Source organism: Hippoglossus hippoglossus, chromosome 8 (assembly GCF_009819705.1).
Source record: "Hippoglossus hippoglossus isolate fHipHip1 chromosome 8, fHipHip1.pri, whole genome shotgun sequence".
In the NCBI taxonomy this organism is placed as follows: domain Eukaryota; kingdom Metazoa; phylum Chordata; class Actinopteri; order Pleuronectiformes; family Pleuronectidae; genus Hippoglossus; species Hippoglossus hippoglossus.
Window position 1 is genome coordinate 23,471,400 of NC_047158.1, and position 15,979 is coordinate 23,487,378.

At 42.7% G+C, this 15,979-nt stretch overlaps 2 protein-coding genes across 6 annotated transcripts; both read right to left on the minus strand.

Annotated features, from left to right (window-relative positions):
- Positions 1–587: 587 nt before the first annotated feature.
- Positions 588–10,969, minus strand: cdc27 (cell division cycle 27). 4 transcript variants are annotated; one of them, XM_034592857.1, is made up of 20 exons: positions 10,746–10,969; positions 8,924–8,999; positions 8,690–8,837; positions 7,542–7,667; positions 7,340–7,437; positions 5,960–6,105; positions 5,459–5,679; positions 5,161–5,260; positions 4,656–4,765; positions 4,355–4,454; positions 4,094–4,271; positions 2,765–2,937; positions 2,523–2,675; positions 2,321–2,401; positions 2,034–2,161; positions 1,823–1,940; positions 1,594–1,722; positions 1,434–1,508; positions 1,077–1,206; positions 588–961 (listed from the first exon to the last, which is right to left on the minus strand). In XM_034592857.1, the coding sequence occupies exons 1-20, from the start codon at positions 10,770–10,772 to the stop codon at positions 873–875; spliced, it is 2,406 nt and encodes an 801-aa protein (XP_034448748.1). In that variant the 5' UTR covers positions 10,773–10,969; the 3' UTR covers positions 588–872. The 4 variants fall into 4 exon arrangements, with proteins under 4 accessions (XP_034448748.1, XP_034448747.1, XP_034448746.1 ...); XM_034592856.1 differs by having other exon boundaries at positions 588–964; XM_034592855.1 differs by having other exon boundaries at positions 4,355–4,496; positions 10,746–10,921.
- A 2,206-nt stretch (positions 10,970–13,175) lies between these two features.
- gh1 (growth hormone 1) lies at positions 13,176–14,865 on the minus strand. Of its 2 annotated transcripts, XM_034592879.1 has the most exons (7): positions 14,716–14,865; positions 14,329–14,462; positions 14,092–14,205; positions 13,712–13,855; positions 13,491–13,637; positions 13,324–13,415; positions 13,176–13,290 (listed from the first exon to the last, which is right to left on the minus strand). In XM_034592879.1, the coding sequence occupies exons 1-6, from the start codon at positions 14,723–14,725 to the stop codon at positions 13,353–13,355; spliced, it is 612 nt and encodes a 203-aa protein (XP_034448770.1). In that variant the 5' UTR covers positions 14,726–14,865; the 3' UTR covers positions 13,176–13,290; positions 13,324–13,352. The 2 variants fall into 2 exon arrangements, with proteins under 2 accessions (XP_034448770.1, XP_034448769.1); XM_034592878.1 differs by having other exon boundaries at positions 13,176–13,415.
- Between the last annotated feature and the right edge of the window lie 1,114 nt (positions 14,866–15,979).

A 15,979-nucleotide genomic window follows, 5' to 3' on the forward strand; every position in this document is an offset into this window, starting at 1 on the left:
GTGAAATCACCTGAAGTATTTCAGCAGTTGTCATAATAAGTGCTGTTTGAATTGCCGTCCCACAATTCTTTGCGGCAGCAACATTAAAGTGACACAACCACTTAAATAGAAAAAAAATAGAACAGCTGTTTTATTCTCATGATCCAGATGTGAATCATCACATGATCGTCTGATTTCTTCTCTGTCACCAACAAACATGAAGAATTTCATCATCACAACTAAATATTAATATGTCAGATGGAGGCAGATTTCCTCCGCTCTGTGGTTCTAACTCCTAACAGCTTCTCCTTCATCTTTCTTTCATCCCGTGACGTATTCTATGAGTTCATGTATTAGTGGTTAGGAAAGGAGATCAGGATCTCAGGTTCAGGAGAGTTGAATCATGTGACACCAGCTTGATCGCCTCTATGGGGAGTGAGCTGTTTACACAACAGACTACAGGTTTAAGTCTTTTACTGTGAAGCTGCAACAAGAAGTTGAACAGGAAGTCATCCACCTGTACAGGGTCTGTTTGTCCACAAGAAAAGAAGTTCATCAGAACTGAATTTTGAGAGCAGAGCTGCTGGTAAACAGGAAATAGACATGGGCGGGGTTTACATGTTTTTATTGATTTATTTTCATAATGATAAAAAGAACATAAAAAACAGCTGTGATGTCACAGAACCAGTTGATGACACATGAGGAAGAGGGCGGGGCTTCAAGGACGCAGCAGTCTGTCTCAGCCAATCAAGGGCAGGGGCAGCACAGGGGGTGGAGCTAAACAGAAGAACTGCCTGTCAGAATGTCGCCTAGCAACAGCAGTCCTCCAGCCAATCGGAGAAGGGGACAGGGCTTGGCTCTAGCAGGAGGCGTGTTCACATGAGGGGGCGTGGCTAAAGGACATCATCACTCTCAGCCGTGTGGAGCTGCGTGTCGTCAGCGTCCGTCATGATGCTGCTGTCCTGACTGTCGTCCACCTCCGCTGCTAACAGGTGAGACAGGTACAGAGCAACAGACAGGTTGAGAGGGATGATTATTCAGTTGTAGTACCAAGAATAAACTGAATGAATAAATCGATCAGTAATCATTGTTATCACCTTCGTCCTCGGGCAGGTATCTTTTATCAATGGCTTCTTTGATCTGGTTATTTGCTCCTTTAGGATCCAGATCCATCGCCCAGCTGAAGTTCATGAGAGCCAGGTGGGTGTGTCCCAGCTTCTTATACACCTGAGAGACAGACAAGTTAGAGACAGACAGGTGAGTGTGTCCCAGCTTCTTATACACCTGAGAGACAGACAGCTTAGAGACAGACAGGTGAGTAGTATTGTGTATGTAATCAATGGTTGTTGTGTATTTTAAAACTCAAGTGAACATGAGAAAATGTGAAACGACTGGAACAGTTAAAACATTCAGTCGTCTAGGTCACAGGTCGGAAAAGAGCAGCTGTTTGTTACCTTTCCTATGAGAAAGTAAACCAGAGACTCTTTAGGAACAATCTGCTTCAACTCCTCCAACTCCTGAAGAGCCGCCTGCAGAGAGAGACAGACAGGTCAGAGAGACACACAGGTCGAGAGACAGGTCAGATCGACAGACAGGTCAGATCGTATTGATTACCTTGTACTTGTCGTTGGCGAACAATATCGATGCTCTGTGGAATTTGCAGAGCGGGTTTTTGGGATCAATCCCGATCGCTCGATTCAGAGTTTCTAAAGCTGCATCAGACTTCTTCAACGCATGCTGCACCTACACACAAACACACACAGTCATTGTTCTGACTGGAGGATGCTAAACATGCTAACAGAGCAGGTGTTATCAATGGCAGAGGGTAACAATGCTAACGTACAACTCCGATGTGGCAGAGCAGCACGGAGCTCTGAGGGTTGATGCTCAAAGCTTTCTTGAAATGGATTTCTGCCAAATTGAACTTCTCCTGTTTGTAGTAAATCATCCCGAGACCGTACCTACACACACAAAGACACACAAACTGTCACACCGACTCTAAAACAGACTATTCAAACTCGTTTGATCCCTGACCGTTACCACGGCTACTGTACCATGCGTTGTAGTGTCGGTTGTTGACTCTGATGGCATTTCGGAAGCAGGCGAGTGCTCGGTCCAACTCCTCGGTCAAAACAAACTCATGACCCAACAGAGTGTAAGCATACGCAAAGCCTGGGTCAACCTGAGACACAGACAGGTACAGAAAAAGAAAGGTTTAAAAGGTAGACACGGGTGATCTGAGAGTGAAAGGCATGCGATCACCTGTCTCCCGCTCTCTCACACAACAAAGAGTCAGCCCCTGACCTCGCTAACCATGGTAACTATTATAACAGAAACTCACCTGGATCGCTCTCTGGAAGAACTTTATGGCGATGTCATGTTCCCGCTGCAGGCTGAAGCAGTTTCCTGCAACACACCAGGCCTGCAGACAGACAGGAGACCAGAAGAACCACAGAGACAGACAGGTGATCAAGCAGATAGGAACCAGAGAGACAGACAGGTGATCAGACAGACAGGAACCACAGAAACAGGGGACCTCTGACCTCAGGACAGTTCTTGTCCATGTCCGTCAGGTCTTTGGAAAGCGCAGACAGAGCAACGTCTTTCTGCAGGTGCCACAGAGTCGTTGAATAAATCTCCATCCCCTCGACTCTGAACGACTCGATCCTGCGAACCTCGCTAAACACACGCTCCGCCTGCGGACACACAACGCCATGACAACCTGTTACCTGTGTGCGTGTCAGGTGACATGTTACCTGTGTGCGTTTGTCAGGTGACATGTTACCTGTGTGTACTCAGCCAGCTCAAAGTAAGCCCTGCCGATGTGGGTGAGGACCCAGCCGGTGTTGTAGTGCTGGGGGGGGAGGGACGTCAGGATGTTGATGGCTTCTTTGCAGTTGTAGGAGCACAGCGCCTGGTAACCGCGCCCCAGTTCCCGTAGCAACGCCATGACGCTGTCTGAGTGCAGCACAGACGACAAACATCATTAACAACTTCCTGTTCAGACTGTAGACGTTCAGACCAGAAACCAGGCTCGGGCTTTAGTTCAGGGCCAGATTTACCCTGAAGATGGAGGTTAAGTTCTACAGGTGAGACAGCAGGGGTCACTAAGGTCATCAGCTGTGATGCATATGCATCCTGCATAGAGAATTGCAAGGGTTGGGGTTAGTTAATAACAGAAAGAAGTGGCCGCACCGCCGCCTGTTGTTAGATTTTGATGAACCGGTACAGTTTACTTCTTTGAACAAGAGAAAGTTGGAACAAAGAGAAAAGTTAAAGCTGTTTAGTTGTTATTATTTGTTGAGATTGTTTATATGTGTAATGTAGTTATATATTAAGAAAAAGGAAAGGGGATACTCAAACTACATTTATTTAATTTGGGTTAGGGCTAACCCTAACATTAAGGTCTTTATTTAGTTTTTAAATGCAAACATTATTTTACTTGAAATGAGAAAAGAACATCTATTTTATTATTATATTATTAGAGTACCCTCCAGTTCAGTGTGAAAATGAATAACCACTGTTGAAATATTATTGAATTGTACTCTATTTTATTTGTTAGTTTGTAAGTTTTTGACTTATACAGACATTGATAAAACTTCTAGGCTACTTCAAGATTATTTTTTAATAGACTGCTAAACTTGAATTTACACACTGTTTTGATATTCCTCCAGAAAGTTAGTGACATTTTTTGGGGTTTTCATTTATTTTGTTGTTGCACAGCATAATGTAGATTGATATATTCCTTTTACTTGAATGGAACAAGCTCTTCCACAAATTATATTTTGGAGAGATATGGGTAAAAGGCTGATTCGCAGTTCAGACCGGCTATTTTTTTTGTGGAATAATGCCTTGCAGTGCATACTTTGTTTTCTGTCAGATTTGTTTCTATTTAAGAGAAGATTAATAAATAAATAAATATAAATGATAAATTCATTATATTAATAGAGTAATACAAAATATTTTTTAGAGTCATTGATAGGTGCAGCTCTACATTTGATTAGATAAACAATTGTGCTTCTGTATGAGAGTCCCAGAACTTGAAGGGCCCCCCCCACACACACACACACACACACACACACACACTGCCCACCCCTACGTGTGTGTATGTTACCTGCAGCAGCTCTTTGGTGCTGGATCTTGGTGTCAGGTAGACTCAGACCAGGATCCAGTCTCAGGATGTCCAGACTCTCGTTCAGGTTGCTGCTGTTTGACGTCTTGGTTGATTTACATTTAGTTTTTCTGTTTGGAATTTTTGTTGGAAACTTCATCTTTAACTTCTTACTGTTCTCCTGTAGAGAAACAAACAGTGTTAGAATGGCAGTAAAAGTACTACATAAATAGTGTTGCCCCACCCAGTGGTGTAGTTTGGTACCTTGGCAGTGGAGCTGGCACTGGTGAAGAGTCTTGAGCTTCTCCTGGGTTGAACATTTGGAGGACCAGACATACTGGGACTGAGCACCTGAGGAGAGCCACTGACAGACAGACAGGTCGTCAGACATACTGGGACTGAGCACCTGAAGAGTTAATGACATACAGACAACACAGAGACAGATGTGTCTTCAAAGACACCTTAATGAATATCACCTGTTGGTCTCTTTGCCTGCCTGTCTATCTTGTCGTTTTCTGATTGGAGCAGAGGGGGGGAAAGCTCTGTGATTCGTCATAATAGTTACCTGGTGTGTGGTGCGGAGGTCTGGGATTGGTTGAAGGGAATGGGAAGAACGTCTCTGCTGTTGCCACTCTGACTGAAGACAGACTTTGACTGACTGATCCGGGAGACAGACTGAGAGAGAGAGAAAGACGTGTCAACAGAGACAGACAGGTGAACACACGTGTCTCTGGGCATTGGCCTCCAGATGTTCGGGTGTTGGCCTCTCCTCATCTGTTACATGTTTACTTATCTCCACGTGGAATAAAACACATCAAAAGTTGTACAAATGTCACATGTGTTGTCGTTAAGACATTGACCCTTTTCTATTGTCACATGACATTAATCTTCATACAGTAAATGACAGGAAAAGAACAACCCACAAAACGTTTATCGTGGAGGTTCAGAGTGTTTCCTGTTCAAACACATGACTGATGTGACGTTGGTGAGGGGAGTGGCCTCCACACATGAACCGGTGAACACCTGTGGCTGTTATACGTAGCATGTTACGTTACATGATGTGTTCGTACCTTCTTGTTGGGACCTGTAGTTTGTGTTTCCATGGTAGCTGAATAGTTTTGTAGATATGTGGGGTCTCCTGGGCTGGGATCCAGGGGAAGGATTCCAAAACTATCACACACACACACACACACACACACACACACACACACACACACACACACACACACACACACACACACACACACACACACACACACACACACACACACACACACACACACACACACACACACACACACAGTTACAGTTACATATGGTTAATGCATGATGGAGGTGTGAACACCTCTGTGCAGGTGCATCACTCACCTGGGCGTCAGCGGGCTGAGTGCAGCAGGTCCCCCCAGTAAACTCCTCCCACTCTTGGGTTTGTTCTGTTTAGCCAATAAGGAGCCAGCTGATGCCATAGAAACAGTGTTACCCAGTAGGGAGCCAGTTTCCGGGGAGATAAGGGAGGAGTCAATGTAAGAAACTGACATATCAGATGTCAGCTTTCCATTAGAAGATTCTAGGTTCAAACGATTCAACTCCTGAAAAAACATGGGATATTAGGTATTAATACAAGTCATATTTCATGGTCATGTGATCCTCATGAATGTAACATACATGACATTACCTGTCTTTATTAAAGCAGGAATTTCTGCTGAGACTGAATCAAATTCACAAAATAAACATCTTAAAAAAGGTCCTAAATCATAATCTTATTACTTACAGATTATTTAATCTGATTACCATACTGCAATTGTAATGTGTATACTAGTCCACAGTAATCTGATTACATAAATACTGAGGTGTGTTTGTATTGTGTACCAGTGTGTCCTGTGGCGTCTCCATTAGGGCGGTGTCTAGGCGGTGGGACGGGTTCTGGGCGGGACTAACAGATGGAGGGGGTGGGGCTATAGAAGAGATCTGTAGTGAGGACAACCTGAAGACCTGATCTGGATCTGGTTTCTCTCCTGAAAACAATCAATAGCGGTTGGGTTCGGGTGGGTCAAATAGGCATCATACATCATTAATGTGGAAAATATTAATATAGATTACATTCTCTAAAATTACAATATTTACAACACGGATTAAAATAAACTGCTTTTAACATAATGGAAAGGTGTGTCAATGTTTAAAGTATTTATACATAAGAAAATGTTAGCTGATAGAAATAATTTCAATTGAATTTAATTTATATGCATGTATGTATAGCGCAAATCATAATATACATTATCTCAAAGCATTTTACAAAGAAGGTCAAGACCTTATTATTATAAATAAAGGGAGCAGCAATGACAAATGAATTGAGGAGTTATATAGGTCCATACAACTAGTAATGTCAAACATTTCCACCACAGTGTGAACCTCATTAAATAGGCCCCATCATTTTCATCCCTCAAGAGGCTTCTTTAGTTCAGTTCGCCAGGTCTGGATTGTAAGAACAGCCTCATATCTCGTGGCCACGACTTATTAATGCCCAGTCCCTCTCCCTTGGCCCTTACCCTAGATATGAAGTTCCCTTAGCTGGTAGTTTTTCTCAAACTTCATATACGGAAGTAACAAAGGTTACTCGTTACTCTCACTCAGACTAATATGTTTACTTTGACGGCGTGAATTGTGATTTTCGGAAAACGCTTGTCACAGCGATTCCCTAAAAAATTAAACTAAGATATTCCGATGGATTTAAACAATTTTTCATGGTTACTTTTATACTTACATCTGTGAGGATTTTACCCACAGTGGTCGCCATCTTGACTCGCTTCGTCCGTTTGTAAAGCATCCGAGAGTCTCCGCCCTACCTTTCATTTTTAAGGGGGGTCCTAAATACACTATGGTTGAAGGGGTGTTTGAAGGGCTAGATGGCCACTACCCCTACATCACATAGAGAAATGGAACAACACTACCCCTTTACAGCCACGCACAAAATGAAGGGGGAGGGCTAAGTGGAGAATTTGGGACAGGGCCTAAGTTGTTACCACGCGTTAGTATATCGTTGTCACGCAATATTTTTTCCCCCAAATGTCACCAAAGGGGCTTCATAATTATGCAAATACATGTTACCATCTAAAATAATTTAAAAAACCCAACAACTTTACTTTAAGTAAATGTGAATTTTATTAAAACCAGCCTTCTTAAGTGTAATATGTAAGCATATTATCAACAGTAGAGGTGGATTGTGTGGGTGCGAGTGTGTGAGTGAGTTACCTAGGTGACAGAGGTTCTGGAAAGGCGACCAGAGGAACGGATTAAGAGTTGAACTTCTCTGGAAACACTCTGCACCTTTGGCAACACGATCTGTCTTACTGCTCATAGAGAGTGACAGGTCAGAGAGAGAGAGAGAGAGAGGTCAGCGGTCAACAGGTCTGACATCATTAACCAGTTAAAGGATGTTAACAGGTTAGTTTACCAGTAAATATGTCCCAGCAACGATAGCGTGAAGGAGGCGGAGTCTCCAAATTCTGTGATGATGTCATCTTGACTCTTCTGTTTGTTCAGCACGCCACCGATCAAAACCTGCTCACCTTCAGCGAGCCTGAGAGACAGACGGGTAGAGAGACAGGTGGCCGTAGTCATAAGGTGGGACCTTTTGTGTCAGAACTATTTGACCAGATGGTGGGACTGTAATTAAGATGAAACGACCACGCCCTTCACAACTTTAACATGATGGTAAATTATCTGATGAGGTTAATTTTCACAGTAGGACTCAGAACTTTTCGCCAATAACAAACATTGTTTTCTATGAGCCTGGTCATATTAGGATAGATGGAATTCATTCCACTTTGAATGGAGCGGCTCTCACATCTAGAGATTTGACAGAGCCTATTAGACCAATGACAGACCTAAGTTGAGACCAGGAGGCAGAGCTTCAGTCTGCACATCTATTAGAGCAGTCACCCTCACAATAACCTATAGAAACTGTGTCTGACTTTTTATCTGAGCAAGTACTTAGCATAGATAAAGTCATTAAAGTAGGTGATTTCAAATTCCATGTAGATGTTGCTAATGACATGTCTTAGTTCTGTAATAAATTCACCGATAGACTCAATTGGTTTTATTCACCATGTGACATGTCACTGTGTGTGAGTGTAGCCGTTTTCAGACATGACCTCTGGAGGAACTCTGGAGAACTGGGTCCGGACTTTCTCCACAGTTTGTATTTCACACATGAAGCAGCAGGAGATTCTCTTATCACCACAAACTCTCTTAACACCTTCGTATGTCTTTCTCTGTCTTCCACATTCACCACTTTCTCATCCTCATATATGCATTTCTTTTTTAGCATTTGTCACGTGTTTGTCATCAACCCCCGCTCACTCCCACGCAGTGAATCCTGGATCTCCGGCTGTGTTCACACATCAACTTCTACAGTGTTTATACCAGGGGGTCAGACAGAGAAAGTCCAAAGAAAATCTGAAGGCTCTCACTCGGACATTTGCGTTCACAAATACATGTCCTCCAGAGAAACTGCAGAGGACCTCCAGAGTTCAGTACATATCTGATAGCAGCTTATGTGTCTGTGTCACTGTGTGTGTGTTTGTGTGTGTGCGTTCTTACTTGCTCAGTTCCACGCAGCATTTTGCCAAAAGGAATCGAACCTGCGGTGTGGAGCAGCTGTGTGCCTTCAGCAACCGGTACGCCTTGTAGGGTTTCCCCGAGCGGTAATAACATGTTGCCAACAGGTAGAGGGCCTCCTCTGACCTCACTGGCAGACAGACAGGTGGAGAGACACACAGGTCAACAGGTAGACTGACAGACAGAAAGGCAGACAGACAGACAGACAGACGTTACCTTCAGCGTAAAGTCTCTCCGCAAGGAAAACAGCATCCAGGTAGGCGTAGTGGTTCAAAGCCTGCCACACAGCAGCCTGAACAGAGACACATTAACCATCATTAACTAGTCTTGACTCGGGATGTCAGGAGAACAAATATTTCTGTATTAAGTCTCTGCCAAAATTCTAAAAACGTCAGGTGCTCGCCGCTGCTGCACCAAGATCAGGGCAGACGCACATTAGATGTCTTGTAGCCTTGTACCCTGCCGCATGTCCTCCCATCCCCGCTGACCTGCGCTCACTTTACACGTGAACAATAAACACTAATCAGAAGTTATTAGAAGACGTGACACGCACAGCCAGGAAATCAGGGTTAAAGTGACCAGAACGATACGATTCATGACACGACACCATCCATATAACTAAATAAATGTGATTGTCAGCTTGTGTGCCTTGCACTCAAGTACATAGGTGTGTGTTTGTGTGTTAGTACGTTGCGTCATCTTCAGTTTTCTTGCAATCATTATACCTGACAACTGAAATCTCATAATTTTTCAACATTTCACTCTTTTTTATATGTTAAAATATTATAATAAAAGGAGTGCATGGTGAAGAACTTGGGATTTATGGTTTTGATTTTCACCGTGGTTTCGAGAATCGTGAAATTTTATGGCAGCGGTATCGATAGTAACTAGTCCTGACTGATGCTCTCATGTTAGAGGAGCAGTGTCAGTTACCATGGTGTTTACCAGATTACTTAAACCTGAGGTTGAACCTGAGTTAACAGCTGGTCAGTGATCAGCCTGGTTACTCTACAGTGTTTAAAGTTTATGTTTAGATAATCTGGTGAATGACGTCACTGAATCACACTGTTTACTTCAGTGTGTTGACGCTATTTCTAGTCATGACGTCACAACCATAGCAGCGACGAAAACTAACCATCTGGTTCACTCTGGTTAACGTGGCAGCCAATCAGCTGATGGCTAATGATCACGTTAACCGGCAGCTGGCAGACGTTCGCTATCGTTAGCAACAAGAAGCTAACTAGCTGTTGGTTAACTTTAACCTGTCTGTGGCGACTGGAACTTTAAAATAAAAGTCAACAAGCTGTTTGTGTTCACTAGTGAACTCAACAGCCGCTCAGCTGAGCCCCACACACACAGTTAGCCGGCTAACACAACTCCACTGTTAGCATGTTAGCCTTAGCAATGTTACTGATACAAGACTCCATTAGAAATGTATCGGTTTCGTTGTCTACGTCTTATCAGAGAAACAATAAGTTATTATCAGACCAATAAACAATCGATATCGACTCATAATCAACTCGGCAAACACGAAGTCGTTACGCTGCATCGCAAACTTTAGTAACTTAGCGCTAATGACGCGTGTTGACCTGCGCCAGCACAACAACAGCAGCATGTGAACTTACGGTTGAATTATCTTCTCGTTTAAGGATCATTTAGTGATTTGATCCGAGCCGAAGTGACGAGCGGCACCGAGCAGCTCAGCCCGGGTCCAAACCGCCGTTCTGCCCTCTTCCGTTTTAAAGCGACACCTTAGCGAACCTCACTTTGGATGTTTTTTAGAAGGAGTCTGGTGGGACCGGTGTGGACGGTAATCAAACTGACATTAGCTAACGAACTAGCTTTCTTGTTGAGGTGTGAACGGACCCGACCTCGTTGTTTCTACACCGATCACCCGCTCGGTGTCCCCGGCACCGACCTCAGGCCTGCGGCGGGGGAAGCTCTCACACCGCGGACTGGAGCCGCCGCTGAGGCCGGGACGGAGAGGATCAATCCTCGGCTCTGGGCTGATGACAACGGGCCGAAGCTGCAGTTTTACCTGGACCGGTTCCTGCAGCACCGTCATTCCGCCGGGAGACTCCGTCTGTCGCTTCCTGTCGTCGGTTCTTTTCTTCTCCTCCTTCACGGTGTCTGCAGGACGAGCTGCAGCCGAACATTTGAACACACCGACCGTTAGCGGCCGAACTCAGCCGAACAATGCCGAAGATGGTTGAAGGCCGGGGAGGAAAAACGACCATCAACGAAAAGAGCCGAAGAGGCTGCGCCCCCTGGTGGTCTGTCTCGTGTTGTTAATGAGTAAATAATACAATGACAAAGGCTTTATTTATAAATAATAATATTATGCTATATGTATCTTTAGATAGATAAAACATATCATCTTATGGGTGTTCAGGAGCTCCTTAACAAATAGTAATAATGAAATGTATTTATAATAAATAAGACCTTCTTTATGAATAATAATACCATAGTACTACTACTAATAATAATATAACTAATTATGCCTGAAGGGAATTAGATTGTGATCAGAGGGAATGATGAACCTCCGTCAGCTGCTGGAGCCCAACAGAACCAGCCTGACCCGTAAAGTGCTCCCAGTACCACAGACTGCATCTGCTCCACTTACTGATACTGATGTACTGGGAGTGTTAGCGAGGAGAACCTCACATACTTTAATACTTTGATCCTTTAAGTAGCTTCCTGTGAAATACATATTTATTTGGGGGACAAATAGTTTCCAGATTTACACACTCTCCTTAAAGGGACAGATAAGGGAAGTTTAAATCAATGTCTGGTTGGTTCAGTGGATCTCAGCCTCTAACTCACCCAGTACATCTCAATCTCTCCAGACTCATCCTGTCACCAGAACACCAAATCACTCAGTCAGGTTCCTGAAAATAGGTTTTTCTGTTTTATATTTTAGTTTTTTTATTGAGTAGTGATGTCAAAGGCTTCCACCACAGTGTGTCCTCAGAGACAGTGAGACAGTGTGTCCTCAGAGTCAGTGTGTGTGTGTCCTCAGAGTCAGTGTGTGTCCTCAGAATCAGTATGTGTGTGTCCTCAGTCAGTGTGGGTGTGTCCTCAGTCAGTGTGTATCCTCAGAATGAGTCTGTGTCCATAGAGTCAGTGCTGACACTGTGCACTCAGTCAATGCAGTCAGTGTGTGTCCTCAGAGTCACAGTGTGTGTCCTCAGAGTCACAGTGTGTGTCCTCAGAGTCACAGTGTGTGTCCTCAGAGTCACAGTGTGTGTCCTCAGTCACTTTGTGTGTCCTCAGAGTCACAGTGTGTGTCCTCAGTCACAGTGTGTGTCCTCAGAGTCACAGTGTGTGTCCTCAGAGACAGTGCAGACTGTGTGTGGTTATTAACTCCTTAAGTCAAACCAGGTTTTTCTCATCGAGATCTGAGCTCGTGCACATGAAAGGGGCGGGGTTTACTGCTTATGACAGCCGAGGATCAAACTGTTGTATAATAAAAATCTGAGCAGAACAAACATCCAGTATAAAAGAAACAGTTCCAGCTGCTAAATGCAGGAAGAACAGCTGGTCAAACATCTGGGATTGTTTTTATAGTAAAACTGTTCATTAACAAGTGTAGATCTGAATATAAAGTCACATGTCATTTACATGTGTTGTCATTGTGTGTCTGACAGTTTTAGTCTTTCAGGTGAAACCCTGGAGTCTTCAAGCTCAGCTGCAGGAAAAACACACACAAATAAACTGTAAAGACGGAAGTAGACAGATTTTCATATCATTATTATTCATATTATTATCTATTATATATCATTGTGTTTCAACACTGTGATTCTATTTCTTCTGTATATTGATATCAATACGAACATGTAGAAATAGGTTTGTAAACAAGTCAGATACTAAATGAAAATAAGTAGAAAACAATAACAATAGAAACTAAAGGAAAGACTGTGAGCAACAGTGAACAGGAAACAAGTGAAGTAGCTGCAGTCTGTGGTACTGGGAGCACTTTGCTCCTATAGGTCAGGTTGGTTCTGTTTGGATCCTCTGAGGAGAATCTAGATATTTCAGAAACTCATCAGAGGAGCTCAAAGGATCTTGTGGGTCTCAAATCCACACCAGCTCCACGGATCCTCTAAGAACATGATGTCATGGTTCAAAGGAAGGGATTGTTCAGTGGGTGGAGCTTTATACGGTTTGATCTCTTATCTCCAACTTAACTTGGAGCAGGTTAGTTGTTCAGCATAAGTTACCATGGTCATTTACCCTGATAACAAGTGAACGAGCTTCGTAGGACTGAAAACTCTGAAGTTAACCTGAATTAAACCTGAATTAAACCTGAAGTTATCCTGATAACCACAAATCCGGCTTCATAATACAGGGCCCAGGACCAGTGACTATGATCAGACAAGGCCCAGGGTCAGACTTGGATGACAGACCGGGACCTCAGACCAGAAATGGGACTAGGACCAATTCAGGACCAATAGGAAACTGAAAAATCTGAATGAACCATTTATTTGCTGACAGTATGACAATATCACAATGACATCATCAGTTTGGAATGCAGAACCAACAGAGGCTAACATTTATGCTAGTTAGCTCGGCAACCATGGGGGTGGGGCTACAGAATGCATATGATGTCATCTGCGGGGAGGTGCTTCACGGTGGAGAGGCGGGGCTACAGGGTGCAGTTAGCTTCTGGAGAGAGTCGGCATTTGGCCACGGTCAGATACGTCTCCACCTGTAAACACAGATGTCGTCATTATTACATCATGATTACATCATTACATCATCATTACATTTTCAGTACCCCCACCTTGTGCATATCCTTCTTAAAGCAGGCGAACAGTTCGTAGTTTCGTCTGAATGACTCATCGACTCCGACGCTCTGGTAGTAGTTTCCGTACGGCGTGAGCTGGATCACCGAGCTCTCAGAGAATCCACCTGCTCCGTCCTGATTGGCCTGATGGGTGAGGTGGTCAGTCAGACATCTGTTCTGATTCATCAGATCAGGCCAGAGTGTAGATGTGTTCTCACCTCTATCAGCTTCATGAGTCCCGTCTTCAGCTCCGACAGTTTGGATGTAACCTGGGCCCTCTCAGCGAAACCTGCGACCAGGAAGCGACTCGAAAACTCCCAGGACTCAATCAATCGATAAGAGATCGATAACAGCTTCAGAACCTGGACCAGAGTAATCAATTAACCATCAATCAATCAAACCGCGGCTGATACTCACTCTAATGTGTGTCGCAATTCAATTCAATTTACTGTACTGTGTAATACTTTGTGCAGTATTATCTAGTACTGTGTAGTACTGTCTGTATTACTTCGTGTAGTATTATCTAGTACTGTGTAGTACTGTGTGTATTACTTTGTGAACTACTGTACAGTACTGTGTCGCACTGTGTAGTACTCACTGAGCTGCGTTGTGTCTCGTGTTTGTCGATCGGACTCAAGAAATAATCAGAATGACAAAAATCTTGTAAAAAGATTTTGTTGAGTGGATGTTGATCCTCCAACTGAGAGTTCTCCTACACAACACAGACACACAATTATACACAACATACACACACACTGTGATCCTCCGACTGTAGAGAGTTCTTCTACACAGACATACAATTATACAAAACACACGCACACACACACACACTTACGAATTCACTGAAGAGTTTCTTAGCAACCAGGTGAAGATACTGAACCCGACCAACTGCGATCGAGAACAGACGCTGGTTCTCTGTGATTGGCTGAGAGGACACGCCCACACACATGACTGACAGCAGGAGGATGACTGACACAGACAGGTGAGACAGAGACAGACAGGTGAGAGACAGACATAATATATATATATATCATAAATATAATATATTAATGATGATGATGAAGATTGGGGATTGAACCGCCAACCTTCTGGTCAAAGGACGACCACTCTACCCCTCAGCCACTGCCCCCCAATCAAATATTGATGTAACAAATATAAAATCATAATAAATAAACTGAACATGAAACAGTTTCTAGAAAAAAGATTGAATCACTGATCTCACCTCTGTTCATGGCTGGTTCTAGTTCAGGTTTTAGTTCAAGTTCTGGTTCTGGTTCAGGTTCAGGTTCAGGTTCTGGTTCAGGTTCAGGTTCAGCTTCAGGTTCGGGTTCTGGTTCAGGTTCAGGTTCAGTTCAGGTTCAGTTCTTCAGTGTGCTGTGATGTTTTCAGTTCAGACTTTTAAAGCAGAAAACTCATTTAAATTCATTAAATTCATCAACAGAAACATGAAACGGACAAACAACCTGTGTGTGTGTTTTACCTTCACAATAACATGTATACAACATTAAAATGTGACGTCAGAACAGAAATGAATCCAGGTTTTCGTTTAAATTAATTAAAATTAAGATGTTACTTAATATAACTAACTCAACAAGATATTATTTAATCATTAGAAATATTTTCTACTGTAGAATTCATAATTTACAATTTTTAACAGTAGAATGTATTCTTATCAGTGGAATTTATTTTGAATGTCAAACTTGATCTTTTAACTGTGGAACTTACATTACATGTCATTTTGGCTAACAAAACCAAAGCGACTTAGAATTAGTATATTAAACATCTACTCATTTAGGGGTTCAGTATCTTGCCCAAGGACACTTCGGCATGCAGATGGGGAAGACTGAGGATCGAACCGCCAACCTTCTGGTTGGAGGACGACGACCACTCTACACCACAGCCACAGCCACTCTGAATTTATCATCTAACACAATAATTTAGTTTTTTAACTAATAGGCTAGAATTAATTTCAAACAGTAAAAACTTTTTTTGACAGCAGCGTTTATCATATAACAGTAGATTTTTTCTTTTTAAATGTAGAATTAATTAATTTTTTGTGCAAATTATCATATAACAGTAGAATTTATTGTATGACAGAATAATTTATTTTTTCTACCAGCAGAGGGCAGTGTTTAGATATTTAATCCAATATCATTAATCAGCTGATCATATTTTGAAACATATAATATATATATATATATATATATATAGAACCTAACCTAACCCTAACCCCGAACCTGAATTAGTAATTTAAAAACTGAGCTTTTATTTATGTCACATGACCCTTCATCCTTAACTGTTGAATTTTTTAGAATCAAACAGTCGGAGCTGAACTTTGACTCAGAACATTTAAACTCAGATTAAAATGTTTTTCTTTATGAATTAATATGTTTTCATGCAGATGAGATCAGAGGATCTGAAAAACACAAACATAAAAACACCATGTTGGTTTGTTTGTGAAATGAAGCAGCAGCTTTTTAAAATCT

Excerpts from the sequence above, each read along its gene's own strand:
- cdc27 (XM_034592854.1), bottom strand. The coding sequence starts at position 10,772 with ATGACGGTGCTGCAGGAACCGGTCCAG. Across the intron at positions 4,272-4,354 it reads GTGCCAGCTCCACTGCCAAG|GAGAACAGTAAGAAGTTAAA; the intron begins GTACCAAACTAC and ends GTTTCTCTACAG. Across the intron at positions 965-1,076 it reads ATACCTGCCCGAGGACGAAG|CAGCGGAGGTGGACGACAGT; the intron begins GTGATAACAATG and ends CTCACCTGTTAG.
- gh1 (XM_034592879.1), bottom strand. Across the intron at positions 13,638-13,711 it reads GACTCATGAAGCTGATAGAG|GCCAATCAGGACGGAGCAGG; the intron begins GTGAGAACACAT and ends CTCACCCATCAG. Across the intron at positions 13,416-13,490 it reads TTAAGAAGGATATGCACAAG|GTGGAGACGTATCTGACCGT; the intron begins GTGGGGGTACTG and ends CTGTGTTTACAG.